This window comes from Triticum urartu, chromosome 1A (assembly GCF_056163025.1).
Source record: "Triticum urartu cultivar PI428250 chromosome 1A, HENAU_Tu73, whole genome shotgun sequence".
Taxonomy (NCBI): domain Eukaryota; kingdom Viridiplantae; phylum Streptophyta; class Magnoliopsida; order Poales; family Poaceae; genus Triticum; species Triticum urartu.
This window is the reverse complement of record NC_141873.1, coordinates 495434661-495458565: the sequence shown is the minus strand read 5'-3', so window position 1 is coordinate 495458565 and position 23905 is coordinate 495434661. Positions and strand designations below refer to the sequence as shown.

Here is a 23905-nt window from a genome sequence, read left to right as displayed (position 1 = left end):
GTCCCGCCCGCCTCGCCCGCCCCGGCGCCCGCCCCCGCCCACCCGACCGTGACCAACGTGGTGGCAACGACCCACGTCGGGGCCAAGCGGCGGCGGGCGGGCCTCGCACCTCCTCCTGCCGCCTCCCCGGCTCCCGCCCCGGCCACCGTCACCGCCCCGGCGCCCGCCCTCGCCGCCTCCCCGGCTCCCGCCCCGGCCACCAAGAAGAGCCGGCCGAAGGCGGCCTCTCATGGGCCGCGAGGGGCAGCCTCCAAGGTCGTTGGCTCGTCCGCGGCCCCGCCCGCCGCCGTCGCCGAACCTCCTCCCGCCGCGCACGAGGTGTTCGAGGAAATGGCAACCCCATCCTCGTTCATGGACCTCCTCCAAAACGCGGAGGTGGACCTCGAAGCTCCGCCTCTAGACCCCTTTAGGGTTGGTGACGACTTGGAGGAAAAGGAGGAAGATGAGGAGGATGAAGGGGATGATGAGGAGGAGGTGGCCGAGATAGGGGAGGAGGCATTCACCGCCGCTTCCCGTCCACACGCGCGGTCGACAAACTACACCGAGGCGGAAGATATCCTCTTGGTTCGTGCTTGGGCAGCTGTGGGAATGGATGCAACCACCGGCACCGATCAAACCGGTAAACGGTATTGGCAAAGGATCGAGGACACCTATTGTAGGATCAAGCCGAAGAATAGTGGGTTCATCTCTCGCACTTACCGGTCGCTTCAAGACCGGTGGGAGTTGATCAAGCCCGCTTGTGCTCGTTGGAGTGTGGCCATGGACCAAGTGAGGGATGCACCACCTAGTGGAACCGTGGAGAGTGACTATGTGAGTACATATTTCTTCACTATTTTGATTATGTGTGTGCACTATGCTATTGGTGGGTTCTTATGTGATTTATGTGTGGTTGATAGGAGACAATTGCCGGCATGAGGTACAAGGAGATGGCCGCTTCCAAGGGCAAGCCATTCCCATTTAAGCATGCTTGGACAATTCTTCAAATCTTTGACAAGTGGAAGTTGAGGGATCAAGAGACCGCACCCAAGAAGTCGGCAATGCTTAGGATGGATGATAGTGAAGATGAGGAGGAGAGGAACTTGGGCAAGCCCGAGGGAACCAAGAAGGGCAAGCTAAGGGTGAAGATGGAAGAAGAGGCGTCAAGCCTAAGGGAGAAGATGGACCACATGATGAAGGCAAGAGAGGAATTGACAATGAAGACATTGGAGACGAAGCTTCTTATCACCGAGAAGAAGAAAGAGGTCAAGCTTGCACAAGTTGAAGCAAAGCGTGAAGAAGCAAAGCGCAAGGCTGAGTTGGAGGAGAGGATGATCAAGCTCAAAGAGGCAAAGGTATGGAAAGAACTTATAGTGGAAGAGAAAGAGCACATGATGATGTCCAAGAAGGACATGGATCAAGACCAATTGGAATGGTGGAAGAACTACAAGGACGACATCGCGGAGAGGAAGAGGATGTTCCGTGTTGCGTCCTCTACTTTTCGAGGTGACACTCCGATGAGTAGTTGTGGTGATGGCGGTGTGTACGACTCCACCGGTGCCCATGGAGATGCTTGATGGAGCCCGCATGTGGTCTAGGAGATGGCGCCGAGGTGCAACTTTTTCGTGATGGTGCCGATGAGAAGAGGAAGATGATGATTTTGTGATGTAAACTATTAAACCATGCATCAATGATTGTCATTTGGTAGTTTGTTTGGAAGTTGATTGTGTTCTTATTGTCATAAATTATGAGATGTCAAATGATAGATTTAAAGGTTGGGGTCGAGGCAAAGACTAGAACCCTCAAATCCAATCCTTAAAGCAGTTTAAGGGTTGGGTTTGAGGGTTCTAGTATTTGCCCCTGTTTTTCAACCCTTAAAAGTGTTAAAAAGTGGCACTTCTCAACTCTTAAAACTGCTTTAAGGATTTGAGGGGTTCTACGGAATGCTCTTAGAGCAAGTCTAGTAGAGCCCTCAAACCCTCAAACCCCTAAAAATAACTGCTATTTTACAGTTTTCGTCGAAAAAAAGCCGTAGACTAGAACCCCTTAACCCTTAAACTCTCAAATTTTTTTAAAGGTCCAATCCTCGAACCTTCTCCCAATCCTTAAAAGTAAGGGTTGGGGAGCAAAACCTATCCCAACCTTCATTTGGCGGTTATCCTCGCGCGGGAGGAAAAAATCCTCCCAACTCCCACGCCCACGCCCGCGACCGCCGCTGCTAGTCGCCCCCGTCGCCGGCGGCCGCCCCGTCGACCTCCCGCGCGCAACGACATCGTCGTTCATGGGGAATATTCCGTTATAAGGGTTGGGTTTAAGGGTTTTAATCTTTGTCTCTGTTTTTCAACTCGTAAAAGTGCATAAAAAATCATTTTTGGACCCTTAAAACGCTAGTGAGGGTTTGAGGATTCTACTAGTAATGCTCTTAGCAAAGCGCGCATATCCTCTGTGTCAGCGTGATTATATGTCTCCGTTCGTGCAAGCTCGTCACCACTCACCAGTCATCACACAAACTCGTCCCAGGAAAATTTGTGGCGTGAGAAGCTGGGCCGAGCAGAGCATGGACGGACGCAGAGCAGCACCGCCGCCGGCGTCGCGGATTAGTGGCTGGCACGCCGACGACGAATCCGAGCTGGACGAAGAGGAGCTCGGCGTCTTCACCGCTGAGCGCTACTTCAACGGCGCCCTCGCCGCCGAGGACGCTTTGTGGTGCGACCGCTCGTCGTCGTCGTTCTCGTCCGCGTTCAAGACATGGCAGCACGACGGGTCTGCCCCGACGCCGACGGCTGCCACCAGCTCGTCGGAGGCCAGCTGGAACAGCCGCTCTGCGCTTCTGCCTAACCGTCCGGCGATGGCAGTCCCCTCGCCCGTTGAGAGCAAGCCGGATTCCAGGGCAGAGAGTGATCAGACCGGAAGAAAGGCACGCTCGTCGTCGTCTCACCTGCGACGTTGGCTTCTCGGCATGGCAGGGCGCGCCTGCGCCTGGGGCCACGGCGAGGAGTCGGTTGGCACCGAAGACCTGAGTCACCATGAATTGGAGTCCGGCTCTGGTGGCCAGAAACGCAGCCCCGAAGCGGATGCGGCGCTGCCAAGAATGACGAGCAAGCAGATCGCCGTGGAGGACGGCACCACGGCGAGGGTGATATCTGGAAAGAGGGTCGACGACGGCGACGCACCACTTACCCTGCTGCTCGCGGAAGCTACGCACAGTCGAGCTGCAAACTCCGGCGAATTGTCCATGAGGATGCTGGATCCGGCAGCCAACGCGTCGTACAACGACCGGCTCCGGCGGGAATCTTTGGACATGTTTCACCAGGCAGGCCAAGGCTCTGCCATCACAATCGTGGCGGGAAGCACGGCGCGGGGTGGTGCCGCAACTGCAAGTGCGGGCGGCGGCGCCAGAGGAAGCCCCTCCCCACCAAGCAGGAGGCGCGACTCCGGCGATCTCGAGAGCGTGTGCCCGCCGAGCGAGGCGAGCGTGGTGTGGAGCGTGGTCACCGCGGAAGGCGCCGCGTCCGGCAACTTCTCCAGCGCGGCCTCGGGATGCCACTATTACTTCAACGACGGCGACGGAGAGACGACGCGGCACACGGCGGCAGGAGGGAAGTTCAGCCGGAGGAGACGAAGCAACGGCAGCGGCTTGCTGATGGGCTGTATGTCCAAGAGGACCGTCGACGCCGTCGGCGCCGCCTCGGACGCGCGTCTACCGGCCGGAGGTAGAGCCGGCGGCGGTGGCGAGGTGAGCGGCCCAGACGTGACGGTGACGCGCCGCCGGTAGGTGTGCTCGGTTTTGACGTATGCGACGATTGAGACGTGGACTTGGATGCATGCATGGACCCGTGGATGTGTATTTTTCTGGAAAAAAAGTTAATGGATCATTTTTATTTGCGAAACAGAGGAGTAATTGCGATAGGGATGCGGTGTGGACGATGCTCTTCAAAGCTGCCGTTATCAGGTGTACTGTCCCGCATACATACACGCGGGATGCTACATTTCACAATAATCGTGGAAACAATTTCCAGAACCCTACAATGAACTTGGTCTATATCACGTTCTGCGTACTGTGTAAAACGTTGGTTTCTTCTTCTCAAGTAACGAACAATAGTACAGTCGGACCGGTCAAATCTGGCCTCCTGTATTCGACGAACAGCGTCCGAGTGCGCCCACATAGGAACAAGGTGCCCCATTTATCCGTGTCCGGGAAGCCACACCCCTCTTATTTAAAATTTAAAATTTTATTTATATAAATCCATGCACATAGATCATATAGTACATAATCAATTCACCAGTTCAACAATTCAAACCAACCAAAAAAGCATCATGATCCACCAATTCAAGCAAGCCAAAATAAATTTCAACAAGTCACACATTGACGATACACAAATGAATCACCCCCCCCCCCCTCCCCTCCCCTCCCCTCGAAGATTTGTAGAGGCACGCACCTGCGGAAACGTCTTCAGACGTCGATCTACGTCGTGATATGAGAAGTTGTTGTGGCGGAAATTTATTGAAAAACGGATGCAAATTCGTAATCCTCTAAATACGAGACAATATATGCGTTTATTCTATACAAATACTTTTGTCTGAAGCTGTTATACGTCTTTCTACCTGTCCATATGCTGCATCCCCCGTTCTGTTACATACCCTGTTACAGGAATTCGTCACACTGTCCATCTTCTCTTACTTCGCCCCCTTCTTGCAGTTCAACATGTCCATACTCTTCCCATTTGCCTCACATGTGTTTTTCCTTTCAATCCTTTAACAGTCTACATTCCCTATTGCTTTTGCTTCTATTCAATTTATTTCCTTTACCTGATTCATACTCATCAATTCATGCACTTCTGTCCATTCCAATGAATATTCCATACACCCTTTTTGCCTGGGTTTTTTTTTGGAGAGTACGCTAATGACGTACCATATTTTTATAGAAGATAGTAATAGTATTTACAAGATGTGCCGCGCAAATGCGTACATTTGTGCGTGCACGACACCCCACTCCAACACCTACGATTACATTAGGGCTATCCTCTCACAAATCTTTGTAGACCTCCGACACCACCAACCGACTGCCTCCATTCTTCCAGTTCCCGTAGGATGGTATGAGCTAAATCTCTTGGCCTCATTTGCTGCTCCATCCGGTTGAAAACCCTCTCATTCCTTTGCTTCCATAAGGACCAGGTGAGCGCAATGACTAGTGTGTCGAAACCTCGCTTTTCCGCCATGTGGAAGTTTCCTCTTTCTCTCAGCCACCAGCCGAGAGTGGTGTCCGTGGGGAGTGGGTCATTTACATTGATCTGAATTTGTGTCCCATATCGTGCACCAGACCTCACTGGCGTATATACACCAAGTAAGAAAGTGATCTGCGTTATCCTCATCTTGAAGGGACGTGTAGCAGGGTGAGGGAACTTCCTGTAAGCCATGCAGTGCTCGCGTGTCTGACGTCCATATCATGTATTGCATGGCGAGCCATGCAAACAACTTGCATTTGAGGGGTGCCCAACTCCCCCAAATGCACTCTGCCATGGGGGATCTTGGCAAGTTGGAGCAAAGGTTGTTGTACACCGAGCGAGCAGAGTAGTCTCCCGATGCCGAGCATGTCCAGGAGAAAGCATCTGGCACCTCCGGGTATCGGCTAACCGTAGCAATATGATACGTCTCCAACTTATTTTTGATTGTTCCATACTATTATATTATCTGTTTTGGATGTTTAATGGGCTTTAATATGCACTTTTATATTATTTTTGTGACTAACCTATTAACCGAAGGCCCGGTGCAAATTGTTGTTTTTTTACCTATTTCAGTGTTTCGCAGAAAAGGAATATCAAACGAAATTCAAACGGAACAAAACCTTCGCGAGGATCTTTTTTGGAACAAACGCAATCCAGGAGACTTGGAGTGGAGGTCAAAGAAGCAACAAGGAGGCCACGAGGTAGGGAGGTGCGCCCCCCACCCTCGTGGGGCCCTCGTAGCTCCACCGACCTACTTCTTTCGCCTATATATACTCTTATAGCCTGAAAACATCCAGGGGAGCCACGAAAGCACTTCTCCACCGCCGCAACCTTCTGTACCCGTGAGATCCCATCTTGGGGCCTTTTCCGACGATCTACCGGAGGGGGATTCGATCACAGAGGGCTTCTACATCAACATCATAGCCTCTCCGATGATGTGTGAGTAGTTTACCACAGACCTTCGAGTCCATAGTTATTAGCTAGATGGCTTCTTCTCTCTCTTTGGTTCTCAATACAAAGTTCTCCTCGATGTTCTTGGAGATCTATTCGATGTAATACTTTTTGCGGTGTGTTCGTCGAGATCCGATGAATTGTGGGTTTATGATCAAGATTGTCTATGAACAATATTTGATTCTTCTCTAAATTCTTATATGCATGATTTGATATCTTTGCAAGTCTCTTCGAATTATCGGTTTAGTTTGGCCTACTAGATTGATCTTTCTTGCAATGGGAGAAGTGCTTAGCTTTGGGTTCAATCTTGCGGTGTCCTTTCCCAGTGACAATAGGGGCAGCAAGGCACGTATTGTATTGTTGCCATCGAGGATAAAAAGATGGGGTTTATATCACATTGCTTGAGTTTATCCCTCTACATCATGTCATCTTGTCTAAAGCATTACTCTGTTCTTATGAACTTCATACTCTAGATGCATGTTGGATAGCGGTCTGTGTGTGGAGTAATAGTAGTAGATGCAGAATTGTTTCAGTCTACTTGACACGGACGTGATTCCTATGTTCATGATCATGCCTAGATATTCTCATAACTATGCACTTTTCTATCAATTGCTCGGTAGTAATTTGTTCACCCACCGTAATATATGCTATCTTGAGAGAAGCCACTAGTGAAACCTATGGCCCCGGGGTCTACTTTACATCATATAAGTTTCCGATCTATAATTCTAGTTTACTATTTATTTTGCAATCTTTACTTTTCAATCTATACAACAAAAATACCAAAAAAAATCTTATTATCTTTATCAGATCTCTCTTTTGCAAGTGGTCATGAAGGGATTGACAACCCCTTTATCGTGTTGGTTGCAAGGTTCTTGATTGTTTGTGCAGGTACTAAGCGACTTGCGTGTAGTCTCCTACTGGATTGATACCTTGGTTCTCAAAAACGGAGGAAAATACTTACGCTACTTTGCTGCATCACCCTTTCCTCTTCAAGGGAAAACCAACGCATGCTCAAGAGGTAGGAGAAGGATTTCTGGCGCCGTTGCCGAGGAGATCTATGCCAAGTCAAGACATACCAAGTACCCATCACAAACTGTTATCCCTCGCATTACATTATTTGCCGTTTGCCTCTCGTTTTCCTCTCCCCCACTTCACCTTTGTCGTGTTATTCGCCCTTTTTCGTTCGTCTCTTTTCGCTTGACTCTTGTTTGCTTGTGTGTAGGATTGATTGTTTGTCACGATGGCTCAAGATAATACTAAATTGTGTCACTTTTCAAATACCAACAATAATGATTTTATTAGCACTCCGATTTCTCCTACTACCGATGCTGAATCTGGTGAAATCAATACCGCTTTGTTGAATCTTGTTATGAAAGATCAATTTTCTGGCCTTCCTAGTGAAGATGCTGCTACCCATCTAAACAACTTCATTGATTTGTGTGATATGCAAAAGAAGAAAGATGTGGATAATGATATTGTTAAATTAAAGCTATTTCCGTTTTCGCTTAGAGATCATGCTAAAACTTGGTTCTCTTTTTGCCTAAAAATAGTATTGATTCATGGAATAAGTGCAAAGATGCTTTTATCTCTAAGTATTTTCCTCCCGCTAAGATCATCTCTCTTAGAAACAATATTATGAATTTTAAGCAACTTGAGCATGAGCATGTTGCACAAGCTTGGGAGAGGATGAAATTAATGATACGTAATTGCCCTACACATGGTTTGAATTTATGGATGATTATACAAAAAAATCATGCTGGATTAAAATTTGCTTCTAGAAATCTTTTAGATTCGTCCGCGGGAGGTACTTTTATGGAAATCACTTTAGGAGAAGCTACTAAACTCCTAGATAATATTATGGTTAATTATTCTCAATGGCATACCGAAAGATCCACTAGTAAAAAGGTTCATGCAATAGAAGAGATTAATGTTTTAAGTGGAAAGATGGATGAACTTATGAAATTGTTTACTAGTAAAAGTGTTTCTTCTGATCCTAATTATTTGCCTTTGTCCACCTTGATTGAGAATAATAATGAATCTATGGATGTGAATTTTGTTGGTAGGAACAATTTTGGTAACAACGCATATAGAGGAAATTTTAATTCTAGGGCATTCCCTAGTAATTCCTCTAATAATTATGGCAATTCCTACAACAACTCTTATGGAAAATTTAATAAGATGCCCTCTGATTTTGAGACTAGTGTTAGAGAAATTATGAATCCACAAAAGAATTCCAATGCTTTGCTTGAAGAAAAATTGCTTAAGATTGATGAGTCGGCTAGGACCGTGGATAGAATTTCTCTTGATGTTGATTATTTGAAACTTAGATCTATTCCACCTAAGCATGACATCAATGAGTCACTCAAAGCCATGAGAATTTCCATTGATGAGTGCAAAGAAAGAACCGCTAGGATGCGTGCTAAAAAGGATTACTTTGTGAAAGCGTGTTCTTCTAGTTTTCATGATAATAATGATGAAGATCTAAAAGTGATTGATGTATCTCCTATTAAATCTTTGTTTTCCAATACAAATCTTGATAAAGATGGGACTGGAGATGAGTCAACTTTAGTTAGAAGGCGTCCCAATGATTTGGAGTTTTTAGATCTTGATGCAAAAATTGGTAAAAGTGGATTGAAGAGGTCAAAACTTTACATAGCAATGAACCCATTATTTTGGATTTCAAGGAATTTAATTATGATAATTTCTCTTTAATAAATTGTGTTTCCTCGTTGCAATCCTTGTTAAATTCTCCTCATGCTTATGATCAAAACAAAGCTTTTACCAAACATATCATTGGTGCTTTAATGCAATCCTATGAAGAAAAGCTTGAATTAGAAGTTTCTATCCCTAGAATACTTTATGATGAGTGGGAACCTACTATTAAAATTAAGATTGAAGATCATGAATGTTATGCTTTCTGTGATTTGGGTGCTAGTGTTTCCACGATTTAAAAAACTTTGTGTGATGTGCTAGGTTTCCGAGAATTTGATGATTATTCTTTAAATTTGCATCTTGCAGATTCCACCATTAAGAAACATATGTGAAGGATTAATGATGTTCTTATTGTTGCAAATAGGAACTATGTGCCCGTAGATTTCATTGTTCTTGATATAGATTGCAATCCTACATGTCCTATTATTCTTGGTAGACCCTTCCTTAGAACGATTGGTGCAATTATTGATATGAAAGAAGGAAATATTAGATTCCAATTTCTGTTAAGGAAAGGCATGGAACACTTTCCTAAAAAGAAAATTAAATTACCTTATGAATCAATTATGAAAGCTACTTATGGATTGCATACCAAAGATGACAATACCTAGATCTATTCTTGTTTTTATGCCTAGCTAGGGCGTTAAACGATAGCGCTTGTTGGGAGGCAACCCAATTTTATTTTTGTTCCTTGCTTTTTGTTCCTTTTTAGTAATAAATAAATCATCCATCCTCTATTATTATTGTGTTTTTTATGTTTCAATTAGTGTTTGTGCCAAGTAAAGCCGGTAGGATCTTCTTGGGTGATTATTGTTTGATCTTGCTGTAAAAAACAGAACGTTTGCGCTCATGAGAATAATTTTCATTTTTTACCAAAGAGCGATAAAATATAAATTCCAACTGCAGTAGATCTATATACAAATTATTTAGGCCGTCCTAATTTTGCAGAATTTTTGGAGTTACAGAAGTATTCGAAACCTACAGATTACTACAGACTGTTCTGTTTTTGACAGATTCTGTTTTTCGTGTGTTGTTTGCTTATTTTGATGAATCTATGGCTAGTATCGGGGGTATGAACCATAGAGAAGTTGGAATACAGTAGGTTTAACACCAATGTAAATAAAGAATGAGTTCATTACAGTACCTTAAGGTGGTGGTTTGCTTTCTTATACTAACGGAGCTCATGAGATTTTCTGTTGAGTTTTGTGTTGTGAAGTTTTTAAGTTTTGGGATAAGATTTGATGGATTTTGGAACAAGGAGTTGCAAGAGCCTAAGATTGGGGATGCCCAAGGCACCCCAAGGTAAAAATCAAGGACAACCAAAAGCCTAAGATTGGGTATGCCCCGGAAGGCATCTTCCTTTTTCGTCTTCGTCTATCGGTAACTTTACTTGAGGCTATATTTTATCCACCACATGATATGTGTTTTGCTTGGAGCATCTTGTATGATTTGAGTCTTTGCTTTTTAGTGTAACACAATCATCCTTGTTGTACACACCTTTTGGGGAGACACACATGAATCGGAATTTATTAGAATACTCTATGTGCTTCACTTATATCTTTTGAGCTAGATTAATTTTGCTCTAGTGCTTCACTTATACCTTTTCAGAGCACGGTGGTGGTTTTATTTTATAGAAATTATTTATCTCCCATGCTTCACTTAAATTATTTTGAGAGTCTTTTAGAACAACATGGTAATTTGCTTTGGCTACAAAATTAGTCCTAATATGATAGGCATCTAGGATGGGTATAATAAAAACTTTCATATAGAGTGCATTAAATAATATGCGAAGTTTGATACTTGATAGTTGTTTTGAGATATAAAGATGGTAATATTAGAGTCGTGCTAGTTTATTAATTGTGGAATTGATAAATACTTGTGTTGAAGTTTGCAAGTCCCGTAGCATGCACGTATGATAAACGTTGTGTGACAAATTTGAAGCATGAGGTGTTCTTTGATTGCTTTCCTTATGAGTGGCGGTCGGGGACGAGCAATGGTCTTTTCCTACCAATCTATCCCCCTAGGAGCATGCGCGTAGTGCTTGGTTTTGATGACTTGCAGATTTTTGCAATAAGTATGTGAGTTCTTTATGACTAATGTTGAGTCCATGGATTATACGCACTCTCACCCTTCCATCATTGTTAGCCTCTTCGGTACCGTGCATTGCCCTTTCTCACCTCGAGAGTTGGTGCAAACTTCGCCGGTGCATCCAAACCCCGTGATATGATACGCTCTATCACACATAAGCCTCCTTATATCTTCCTCAAAACAGCCACCATACCTACCTATTATGTCATTTTCCATAGCCATTCTGAGATATATTGCCATGCAACTTTCCACCGTTCTGTTTATTATGACACGCTCCATCATTGTCATATTTCTTTGCATGATCATGTAGTTGACATCGTATTTGTGGCAAATCCACCTTCATAATTCTTTCATACATGTCACTCTTGATTCATTGCACATCCCGGTACACCGCCGGAGGCATTCACATAGAGTCATATTTTGTTCGAAGTATCGAGTTGTAAGTAAATAAAAGTGTGATGATTTTCATTATTAGAGCAATGTCCCATGTGAGGAAAGGATGATGGAGACTATGATTCCCCCACAAGTCGGGATGAGATTCCGGACGAAAAATAAAAATAAAAAAAGAGGCCAAAGAAGCTCAAACAAAAAAATAAGAGAAAAAGAGAGAAGGTCAATGTTACTATCCCTTTTCCACACTCGTGCTTCAAAGTAGCACCATGATCTTCATGATAGAGAGTCTCTTATTTTGTCACTTTCATATACTAATGGGAATTTTTCATTATATAGCTTGGCTTGTATATTTCAATGATGGGCTTCCTCAAAATGACCTAGGTCTTCGTGAGCAAGCAAATTGGATGCACACCCACTTAGTTTCTTTTTGTTGAGCTTTCATATATTTATAGCTCTAGTGCATCGCATCTGTTGCATTGCAATCCCTACTCCTTGCATTGACATCAATTGATGGGCATCTCCGTAGCCCGTTGATTAGCCGCGTCAATGTGAGACTTTTTTTGTCTTCTCCCACAACCTCTATCATCATATTCTATTCCACTCATAGTGCTATGTCCATGGCTCGCGCTCATATATTGCGTGAAAGTTGAAAGAGTTTGAAAAAGCCAAGTATGAAACAATTGCTTGGCTTGTCATCGGGGTTGTGCATGATGGGAGCATTTTGTGTGACAAAAATGAAGCATGGCCAAACTATATGATTTTGTAAGGATAAGCTTTCTTTGTCAATGTTATTTTGATAAGACATAATTTGGTTAGCATGCTTCAAGTAATACTATTTTTATGTCAATATTAAACCTTTGTCTAGAATCTTTTGGATCTAAACATTCATGCCGCAATAAAGAGAATTACATTGAAAATTATGTTAGGTAGTATTCCACATCAAAAATTCTGTTTTTATCATTTACCTACTCAAGGACGAGCAGGAATTAAGCTTGGGGATGCTTGATACGTCTTCAACGTATCTATAATTTTTTATTGTTCCATGCTATTATATTATCTGTTTTGGATGTTTAATGGGCTTTAATATACACTTTTATACTATTTTTGGGACTAACCCATTAACCGAAGGCCGAGTGCAAATTGCTCTGTTTTTTCCTATTTCAGTGTTTCACAAAAAAGGAATATCAAACGGAACGAAACCTTCGCGAGGATCTTTTTTGGAACAAACGCAATCTAGGAGACTTGGAGTGGAGGTCAAGGAAGCAACAAGGCGGCCACGAGGTAGGGAGGCGCGCGCCCCACCCTCGTGGGCCCCTCGTAGCTCCACCGACCTACTTCTTTTGCCTATATATACTCTTATACCCTGAAAACATCCAGGGGAGCCACCAAACCACTTTTCCACCGCCGCAACCTTCTGTACCCCGTGAGATCCCATCTTGGGGCCTTTTCCGGCGATCTGCCGGAGGAGGTTTCGATCACGGAGGGCTTCTACATCAACACCATAATTTCTCCGATGATGTGTGAGTAGTTTACCACAGACCTTCGAGTCCATAGTTATTAGCTAGATGGCTTCTTCTCTCTCTTTGGTTCTCAATACAAAGTTCTCCTCGACGTTCTTGGAGATCTATTCGATGTAATACTTTTTGCGGTGGGTTTGCCGAGATCCGATGAATTGTGGGTTTATGATCAAGATTATCTATGAACAATATTTGATTCTTCTCTGAATTCTTATATGCATAATTTGATATCTTTGCAAGCCTCTTCGAATTATCGGTTTAGTTTGGCCTACTAGATTGATCTTTCTTGCAATGGGAGAAGTGCTTAGCTTTGGGTTCAATCTTGCGGTGTCCTTTCCCAGTGACGGTAGAGGCAGCAAGGCACGTATTGTATCGTTGCCATCGAGGATAAAAAGATGGGGTTTATATCATATGTCCTAGCTTATTTCATACTGGATAAAGCATAGAAACAAATCGTGAAGAGGGTTGATACTACAGATGGTACAACAAAAACCTAGGAAGACATTGGCAATGCAATTATGTTTATTAAGCGATATTACTCATTTCTAAATGAATACAACATTTAGTATCTTAATCATCCATAAATTTCACTACTGCACAGTTGCACACTTTGACGAAGTCTAACATTAAGAACAAACTCTTGGTAAGCTTTATTTTTCATTTTATGTTTTCAACAAACTTTCGTTATAGTATATGTAATTGTTGCTTCCTTACATAAATTTCCTTATGACAGAAACTGCCAAAACATGCCATGCCTAACCTGATAGACGGCATAGGTTTCCTCGGGATTGTTCTACATCCCACTATAACTTCACACATACCTGCACATGTTCTGTTGATGATCATGACATCATTAATGGCCGGCTAGAAGTACTAAAGCGGAGCAAATTCCAAGTTCGAGACATACTGATATTCATCAAGAACTAGAATACTGAAGGCGTTGTCATGTTTCTCGGTCGAATTTGATATTCAACTTAGTAGTTTTATATTCTGATCTGTCGACTGTAAGGCTTGTCCTACTCCTATTGTATCGCATTGTTCGTACACATGTCCTGCTGATGCAAGAATGTCATTTTGTACTCTTTTGTACTACTCATGTTTGATCTTATTACCTATCCTGCTTCCTGAGTCAGTACTGCCTCACCACTGTCTGCAAAACTATTATAATTTAATGTTCAAACATTTTGAAAGGCAGTACTATGATTTCTTCCACTAATCCAATATTATTTCTTTCATATTTGTTTTCATAATTGAAATATTCTTACAACTCAATATACATATCAAGAACTGCCATATAATTTCACTTCTCTTTCTGCTACGCATAGACCTTCACTGCCTTATAGAGATAACTAGATCATCGATGGCGCGCGTTGCCGCGCCCGTCTTTCAGCAATAGTAAATGTTAGGGGTTGATGCAATAATGTGGAAGTATTTTATCCAAATGTCAAAAGTTAGTACTCTAGTATCCAATTATGTGTATATACTTTTGCATAATTTCATTTTAACCAAACATATTTGAGGCAATCATTTTAATGTTAGGGACTTAGTCGAGTGCCAAGCGCCTCGCCACATTCAGAAGGCGAGAAATTGGATCTTTTGCCCCACTTTACTTCCCCATAAGATCATTTGCCCCCCCCCCTAGAGGTTACCGGATGGGGCCCGGGGCCACTGTCATTGAGACAATCACAGGGCAAATCATCCAACCCCTTGTAAAGTGGGGCAAATCATCCAATCCCCCTTCAGAAGGCATGTGACATGAAAGCGAAAAAAAGCATATCTTTGACCGATGAGTTTAAAAGTACGTGCGTTAAATGTTGCAGGGACAATCTTCAGTACGATTCTCTATTCTTATATAATATATTTTTTGCAGGTGATATTCTCATATAACTTTGCATGCTAAGGCAGAAATGTTGCGGGTGATACATTTTAGTCTGATATGGTGTATCAAAATGTGATGGCAAATATTGATATTTATATAGGAAACCAGAGCCATGTACATGGGTAAGTATTGACTGAAGGAATATCATGAATATTTGACACACCAATGTTTTCTCTAAATCTTGCTATAACAGTCTACGAAATATGTGTGTCTCAATACAATACAATTGAGCCTAAATTTCCTTTGGGAGTGTTTGACTGAAATAACGCAGGAAATATTTCAGAGGCAGAAAAACAATTTAATACGCAGCACATCAGCAGGATATAATTCTTGCAACAAACGTTTTACTATTCTTTTGCATAATCCCCTGCTTACGTGTCTTGCTAACGATATTTCTGTTGGCATGTGCCTGTAACAGATTTGATCTCTGCGCATGGCAAAAGGCATGAGCACCCCAAGCAAAATGCTGCAAAATATGAATGTAAAAAACATCAATTAATCATGCAAAATAAGCTGATATTCCTAATAAGATCATGGCGCCCTCTCAAAGTTAGAATTAAAATGACTAAATGAAAATGGACAAATGAGACCTGAAACTTCTAAGTTGTCACCCTCTAACAAGTTCAGGAATACAACATAATTCAGTAATAATCAGAGCAATTTCAACGTTGTTCTTTACTCCAATTTCAACACTGCCAATGGCTCAGTGCATTACATAGAAGACTTCAATGGGCTGAATCAGAAAGGTTAGTGAATATCGGTACTTTCACTGCACATCAACCAAAATATTCGGGATTCAGTATCTATTCTTATAGAAAAAACTACATTTCTGAGAGGAAAAACCCTGCTAAAGACTGGCTTGGGCTTTCAGAGTAGTCCATACCAGGAACACCAGCCATCTCGCCTTCAACCTAGCAGAATTGGCTTGATTGCCGGAGGAAAAAACAATATGCAAGCGAGGGCGAAAAATCCCATTCATCGCCTTTTGTGACGTATTGTCGCTATAATGCACATGCAAACCACTATACGGCTGACCCATGTAGCTGCTGTTTCCCTTTTTGTGTGAATTAAAATATTCTCTATTGTGTTAAACTCAAATGTGGCATGCCTCAAAATAAAATCTCTGGTACAATAAACCATTGAGAGGTAATTTTTTAAGCATCCAAAAATACCTGGAGAAAAATAATGTGGGCATGCAATAACATGTATCATGGAACAAAATTACAAATCTTCGTAAATTCTAGTACAATACTAACACATGATTTATAGGAGTTAGTATTGCTCCACGTACCTAACAAAGTTAATTATATTTTCTTGTTTAGCTTCCTGCCAGTAAAATTATAATCGTATATTGGCAGACTGCTCAAGTGCTCAACTATATGGTAACAAATTGATTGACCATTGAGAAATCCAGACATATAGAAACTTCAGTACTCGGTGGTTGGAGAAGTCATAGGTTTCTTATGTACAAATAAAAATGGTATAATGAGGAGAAGCCAAAGATTTCTTATGTTAACAAATAAATATGTACGATCAGCTGTGAACTGATACAAAATTATATCCAGAACAAGTAGGCATTGTTATTTCTTTGCAATATATATCAAATCATACTTCATAATATATGTAGGTGCCATATGTTTATAACTCATCTTACAGCAACTATGATATAGTAATTGTGATCATCAAATGGTAAAATAGGCAGGCACCTAGGAATAGTCAAGACAGCATGTGTATTTCCAAAGCCTAGGTTCATAGATTTTGAGAAGAGCTAATCACAAATCCATATAACCTGCACCGGCTCAACATTATTTGAATAATATTCAGATACAATGAACTGAATAGGTGGTATAAAGGAAAAAAGAAAGATGTGTAAGCAAACAACATGGGCGATTATACCTAGGTTTTTCCATCTTAGGAACTGAGCAAATACTCTGAATCATTAGATGTGTTTAATTTGTGGTTGAACGTATGCATTCACTTTGTTGCCAATTCAGATGTTCAATTAAACAAAGGTCAAGTGCTCTAGACAATTGACTTCATGTACATATGCTGATCTGTAGCAGGTGACATGATCAAACAAGATATTTTATTGGATAACTGCTGCACATATCAAAAAAGAAGTGTCTATCGGCAGTAGTACAAAATGAAAAACAAACATAATGGTTCCGATGAGGAGAACTTACCGATCAATATGAGGAGAAGTGCTACTGGAAGGAAGCACGCCGTCAACGTCAACCGGCATGTATGGTCACGGCACACCCCCAGCAAACAATGGCAACCACCTGTGTTACAGGAAGGGAGATCGATTGAGACGAACTGATCAGGACACAAGGCAAGCTGGCAAGTCACAGTTGCCTCCGCTGTTCGAGGTCAGGGGCGCAGGACGGGCGCCGCCGTGCCCGTCCTGCCTCGGACGCCACAAGAGGGTTTGCTAACGAAAGGACGGAGGAGCGGCGTGGTTTAATGCCAGACGGAGAGTGCTACAACAGTCAACAGAGAGCCCACTGGGCCTGACTTAACATCAGGCGTCTAAAATTGCCATTGGATCAGCTCAAAGAACCAAAGAAACCAACCAGTCCGTAGCTAAAATTCCTACTTGGAGAGAAGCTGTAATCATTTCAAATTGAGAATTAGACAGAGAACATATCAGTATATATATGTAGAGAACAACTGAGAATTGGAACCAGCACATCACCTTGAAACCAAACAGAGGTGGAACCTAAGCATCACCCATCGCTTTTGTACTGGAGATTGGTTTGCAAAAATGAGCAGAGTAGGAAAGGGGCAGCGGCAAGGTTGGGATTTTATAGGCACGCATGAATATATGGAGACACAATTAACCTCTCAATTAATCATTTGGAATGCAGGATTAACCTCTCAATTAATCAATTGGCATGAATATGAATGGGCGATGAAACTGACCTGTCCGGAGCATCAATTGGCATTAATGGCCAATTAACCTCTCAATCAATCATCGTTTGCGATTGAACTTCATGGCTGTTGGCCGCCACACCCCATCCGGCCGTGCTGCTCGCGTATGTGCCCCATCCGGCTGTGCCGCTAGCGTCCGTGCAACCAAATGATGTCCGTGCGGCCGAACGGTCCACAGAGGCGCTGTACGCCTCATCCGTGCAAACCTAGCGCAGTCGCCGATGCAATCCGAGGCCATGGTCAGGCGACGCAATCGTAACAGAGCAGGGCCGCAATTCATTGTTTTAGAGTTCGTCGTGACGTAAGAGGTTTTATATGCTAATACGCTACAGAAAATGCACAAGAGATGGTATCTTGATTGTGCCCCATCACACAGTTTTCATCTTATCGTTCAGACAATCAAAGATGGTAAGTATGCAAGTGCAGGTAGAACATTGATTAATGCTGATTGTTAAGTTTTTCTTCATCGCTATGGGGGAAACCTTGACATCATGAATTACAAAAGTAACTGTTGTGAAAATTCAGTCATAACCACATAAGAGATCGCATAACAAAAATTAACCTCGGAGCCTTTGGAAGATTCTTATTGCATGAATCAACCTCTTCCAGTCTCGTCTCTCAAAAGGAAGACCTGACAAATATCAGCACATGGACATTGATCCCAAGAACAAATGGAAAGGAAGGGGCAAGGAGGAGTAGAAACGGGGCTCACCAGTGGCAACCACGGCCAGATCTGGGCTTTGGCAGGGCAGAGAAGACACCTAAGGCACCCACCAGAGGAAGGAGGTGGACACGGAAATATGGACGCTTCTCGCCGCCGCATCCGCTGAAAAGGAGCTTCTAGGGATGCGTCTTGCACTGCCTTCTCATCTCCACCGACATAGTAGTATCTATCAACACAATTTTTTCAACAGAAGTCATGTGAGCAGAAGGAATGTAGTGAAGGTAGGGTAATTTACCTGGAATTTGTATGAAGGCCCTCGGCCTCCCGGCATCGATATTCATGCGCACCTGGTACGTTGACACTGCGGTCCCAAATAGAATCTTCCCAGTGATGCGACGGATCGGATGAGGAGGAGGCGGACGGGAGGGAGATGTCTATGAGTGAAGCCTCAGACATGGGGAAACCGTCATGGCGGCGAGGAGACCTAGGGCGAACGCGGTCGCAGCGGTCATGAACTTGTGATTCGCGTGAAAGGAGAGAGATGCGGGGGACTGAAGCGGCTCTTCCTCATCGCACCCGAGGAAGCATTCAAAAGGCCCATGTTGGCCCAATTCACCACAGAATTGCAGTTTTGTTACGGGAGCAGCTGCCCGAGCCAACTTGCGGAAACTGCAGTGATCAGAGGTTGATCCAATGACCAAAAATGCTCACAAGTCCAGATCAAACGGCTGAAAATGTTGATGGTCTGATAGGGTCCTGGGAGCGCCTGAAAAGTGCTCAGTTATAATGTTTTTAAATATATATCTACAAAAAATCTTGGTCTACAAACTCAACTAGTAAGTTCATACTTAGAAAACCAGTAAATGTACGCCCTCTTAAATTCGTTTTTGCAATTCCTACTTCTCAAACATTGATATATAATGCCGATACGTTCAGTACTGCAAATCAATTAGAATATACTCATGTAAAAAATAAATTTCAACACTTCTGCTTGATTAAATATGTTAAAAAGTATTAGCATGATGAAAAAACTATCTTCTTCAAATATAAACTTAAAACATAATCCATAAATAAACTTCCATATTGAAAAACTAATTAAAATGTGTAAATATCGGCCTTACAAATTACAATGTCTACTATTAGAAGTTATGATGTTCAAATATATATATACATACAGATTTAGTATTATGCACATGTTTTGCAGCAACAAAATAATCTACAATTCACAAACTGGTTAATCCACCAGGGTTGAAATATTTAATCAACATGCTCCTGATTATAATTTTACCGATGCAACATCGACCCTCTACTAAGCTTTCTCTACTCAAGTTTCCAAACAAAAGTAGCATGCAATGCGAAAATGCTTATGTGAGCCCGAGCTCACAGGGTCTCGGAATCAGGACCATTTATATATCTTGCGATGTGTGCTGCAGTCTGTATAGTATCAGGTATATGCTCCTGCCTGCTTTTCAGCGAAATAGGACCTGGCCCACTGCTCAGTTCACTCCGTGAGTTAGCAACGTGACGGATCAGACGGAGGATGACGGATTGGACCGTTCCATCGTAGTACATTATGTTCCAACTGAGCCGTTGTGCTCATTTATGGCCCCACGGTTGGCAGGTCCCAATCTTCTCCAGCACTTCTCCTCGTCCATCCTCTTTATAGTTGGGGATCCAACACAGCCTCTTGCAATTTTCCTGCAATGAACAGCAATTTGTTGCCTCAATATGGCGAGGAAGACGTGCATTCAGTGAGGAATCAGCACAGGCAACGTACCTGATTCAGACCATAGCACGCCTCTGAGCATTCTTTAGTCCCGGTCAAGGAAGATGCAGTCCCAGACCCTTCTGAATCTGCCATTAGGACTCTCACACCTTTGAATGGTTGTGAGCTACTCCATGTGGTTGGACGCAACCCCCATTTGTACACACTCGCCACCCTCCAACACCTGACAGAACAGTTGCCATCCACATTTAGTTATGCCCCTAATTTAGCAAGCAAACAGATAGGTACGTCTATGAGAGGCTGGCAGATATACTGCAAAATCAATTCAGCCTGTGGATATTTATTCAGTTGTCATACAGAATTTAAATGCATTTTTGCTCTTCACACCATCCTTATGCACGATGTACGTACACTCTCCTTCAGCGTGTGGTCATACATGATAATCAACAACCACTTCAGCAGCACTTTCAGAAAAATCTTCATAAAATTCAGAACATACACTGCTGACAGAAACAATACACATATTTTGTTACACCAAGTACTCGATTAGGCATAGTTCAAGCATATCACAGGTTCTTTCACAACTAAAAGGAGGACTTGATCATTTAGCATTGCCTAATTCTTAAGCTTCCAGTTTGTTAGTTCAGCCTTAGTTCTGCATTCTTGTGGCAATTGTTCCGGCGGTGGCCTTCAATGCCACAGTTCTTGCATCTCGCCGGCTTACGAGGCTATTTGGGTACATCCCCACTCCCCCCCCCCCCCCCCCCCCCCCCCCGCGCGCGCGCTCTGGGCAGATTGTGCGTTTGTGCCCAGAACAGATTACATAATTAACGGACAAAACAACATCTTAGCACTATGGTTGAACACATAACTTGATCGTTGCAAAAAGAGCACATATCCCGATAACCATGCCATCTAAATCACCTTTAGGATGTGGCTGCACAGCAGCCCCATGTGTGCAAACTGCCCACACTGACAGACAAATTCATCACCTCCTTCCATAATTGTTACTTTGTATGAAGTTTTACACCACTTTTCTCTCCGTGCTGCATCTTTATGTATTGCAACACAGTTTTTACCTTTATCGATCTCCTCCACCTGATATGCACCACACTCATACAATATATGTCCGAATTGCTCGAACATAGCCCCAGTGTATATTTTCCCAGCATGCCTCTCGGTAGCCAAATTTGCTCGCATTAGTGGCCTCCCCTGGAAAAAGTAAACAAAAGATTATCAGTACCTCATATCACTTATTCGTTTTGTTTATAACTAAACTATACCAATTGTTATCATGTACACGGTGCTTACTATTGTTGTCCGCTTCTCCTCATAATTCTCTTCTGCTTCCCGGTCAAATATTAAGCTCATATACTTCCTGACAAAGATATGCATTGGGCTTCCAGGAGGCACATAGTTCTTCAGCATGTAGTTAGCACTTTCACTCCGTTGCGTACTACTCATCTTTGCACAGAAGACTCCCTTGAAGTATGGCTTCACACACTTGGGCCTTATCTCGTACAAATTTGTCATATAATCATGGCTCTTCAGGTTGTATTTCTCTATGAGGTACTTCCAGCCTTCCTCAAACTCATCTATGGTTAACATGTGATTAACAACCTTGTGGTACTCTGGACGGAAATCACTATTTTTTTAGTACAACAGACCAAGTGACTCTTTTGCCTTCTTTCGCACATGCCACTTGCACCATCGGTGAGCTTGCCAGGCATCACATTCTTTATGGCAACCTCCATAGCCCTGTTTTGATCAGCACAAGTTTGAAGTTGATGTGTATTAGATTTTCAGGATTTACATCATTCCACTGCATCGAAATTGAGCTAATATCAATTCACTTTTTGATTACCTGTCAGGATTGTTTGTGGTGCATTGCCACCCATTATCCTAATAACTCAAATGTTTCAACTGTCTCACTTTGAACCAACACTCCCGCAAGGATAATGCTCTGAAAGTGATTGTTCACCCCCTCAAATAAACCAAAAGGCATGTCATAGAGGTTCGCCCGGTAGGTTGTATCAAATGTAACAACATCACCAAAGAAACTGTATTGCAGCCGGCTGTTGCCAGTAGCCCACATCAGAGTGTTGATTCTGCCCTCATTGTCAGCTTGAACTCGATATGTGAACTGCGGGTCCTTTGCACACAGCTCTGAAATACTTCCATTGTTTTCCTCACATCATCCTCGGACTGACCACGGCTTATCTTTCTGCACAGATTCCCGCAAAGCTCTCTTCGTGAAAGGTACATTCTCCATCTTCCTAAATAAGCTACTGATAATGCTGTACACCTTGGCAAGATTGACATTATTTTGACTTAGCTGCTTCACAAGGTTCCTACTGTACTGATCAATATGTTTGTGTGATGACCAACACAGTGTCTGTCCATACGTGTGCGACAATGCATGGTTGTGCATATCCCGATGCTCAGCTATGTACCACCCATTATCCTTGGAGCACAAAAGTCTTATGAGTGCCGGACATTGACAGCGACAAGACCGTGTATTTTCAACGATTGGCTTCCCCTGAGGACCGAAACAAACAAACAATGCATAGTTAGTACAAATCATCTATTGCTATTTCCATACATAAGTAATAATCAGATGTGGTAACAATGATTTATCTTACCGCAAATCCACACACTATCTCTTGCATGCACTTCGTCCGGTTCACATTCAGCCTGCTCTTTCCATATCTAATGCCAAATCCTTTCTCTCACGAATATAATTTTAAAAGTCGTAGGCTTCACCAAAACTGTCGAAACTTGTTCCTATCTTTTGGAACTATGACAATGTCCCCTGGATCCTCTGCAAATTGCCGAACGGTCTTTTCGAACGCTGTCACCCTGTCTGCACGAGGAGCCCTGCCTGGAGCAGCAGCACCCACACACACTCTGCTCCCATGTCAAAACAAGCACAAAATGAGAGGTTGGTTCAGTTTGCTGAAACTGAAATATATCTGACTGACATAGTAACCAGCTTACTGTCAGATTTCCATTCGAAGATAATTTGCATAGCAAGTTCGTATAAATGAATTGGATGCACATACCAACTACAGTATATGACGTAGGAAAACAATATTTAGATTCTGTACTGAAACTATTAGATTATCCTAGTGTCCACATATATTCTATCAGCTTATTGTACTACTGGAAGTGCAATTCATCATGCATTTCAACAGCGATCGTTCGTACCTTTGTGTCCAGCCTAGGGTTTTTGGGTCCAACTGTTCTATCAATTGCTCTGAACACTGAGCCTTGCTTGCACTTCTTGCCTCTGCAGCGGCGTCTTCAGGGCAGTTCTGGCCGTCCGCACTTGAAGCTGCCTGGGCTGGCAGCTCAACCTCTGTCGGCGCGCTCACCGGGAACCGCATCGGCTCCATATTGCTGTTATTTTCGTTCACCTCCTCTAGCAGTGTTCTAGATAATCCACACAAATTTTCGGTAAGGCAAAAGTGCAGTCAGTCAGAATAAACCGAATCCAGCGAAATCAGCAAGGGGGTAGCCATCCAGATTCTGACCTGTTTATAGGTTGCATCAGGAACTCCATGCCCGCCGGTGAACTTCCGAGCTTCCTGGATAGCGCAGCCACCGTCGGCGCAGTAGATTTCGCCGCCGTCCCGCCGCCTGGGAAGAATACCTAACCCGACTTATCTGCCCAAGCACCAAGCGGCCAACCTAAACGCATTTACTGCGTACTCTGACGGTGCTACCGGAACCCGGTGATCTGGGCCACGGATCAGGACTCTGGCGACATCTCGAGCCACGGCTCGGGGCTCTCTCCGCCGACGACGTCGAAACTTCCGTTCACCAGGTCCCATATGTCAGGCCAGT

General features: G+C 43.4%; 3 protein-coding genes and 1 long non-coding RNA gene across 4 annotated transcripts; 2 read left to right on the top strand and 2 right to left on the bottom strand.

Annotated features, from left to right (window-relative positions):
• Positions 1-330: 330 nt before the first annotated feature.
• LOC147991926 (uncharacterized) lies at positions 331-1553 on the top strand. The gene is made up of 2 exons (XM_087526529.1): positions 331-810; positions 897-1553. Exons 1-2 carry the CDS (start codon positions 331-333, stop codon positions 1551-1553), a joined length of 1137 nt encoding a protein of 378 aa, XP_087382655.1.
• Positions 1554-2439: 886 nt separating this feature from the next.
• On the top strand, positions 2440-3868 carry LOC125521775 (uncharacterized). Its single transcript, XM_048686841.2, has one exon. The coding sequence runs from the start codon at positions 2534-2536 to the stop codon at positions 3749-3751; it is 1218 nt and encodes a 405-aa protein (XP_048542798.2). The 5' UTR covers positions 2440-2533; the 3' UTR covers positions 3752-3868.
• Positions 3869-14853: 10985 nt separating this feature from the next.
• Positions 14854-23905, bottom strand: LOC125521740 (uncharacterized). The gene is made up of 10 exons (XM_087538871.1): positions 23593-23905; positions 23267-23491; positions 22822-22966; positions 20471-20536; positions 20373-20389; positions 20111-20282; positions 18629-20031; positions 18382-18559; positions 16922-18300; positions 14854-15204 (listed from the first exon to the last, which is right to left on the bottom strand). Exons 1-7 carry the CDS (start codon positions 23619-23621, stop codon positions 19930-19932), a joined length of 756 nt encoding a protein of 251 aa, XP_087394997.1. The 5' UTR covers positions 23622-23905; the 3' UTR covers positions 14854-15204; positions 16922-18300; positions 18382-18559; positions 18629-19929.
• On the bottom strand, positions 20854-22593 carry LOC147991925 (uncharacterized). Its single transcript, XR_015606885.1, has 3 exons — positions 21924-22593; positions 21371-21817; positions 20854-21271 (listed from the first exon to the last, which is right to left on the bottom strand). It is a non-coding gene; the product is annotated as an uncharacterized LOC147991925 (long non-coding RNA).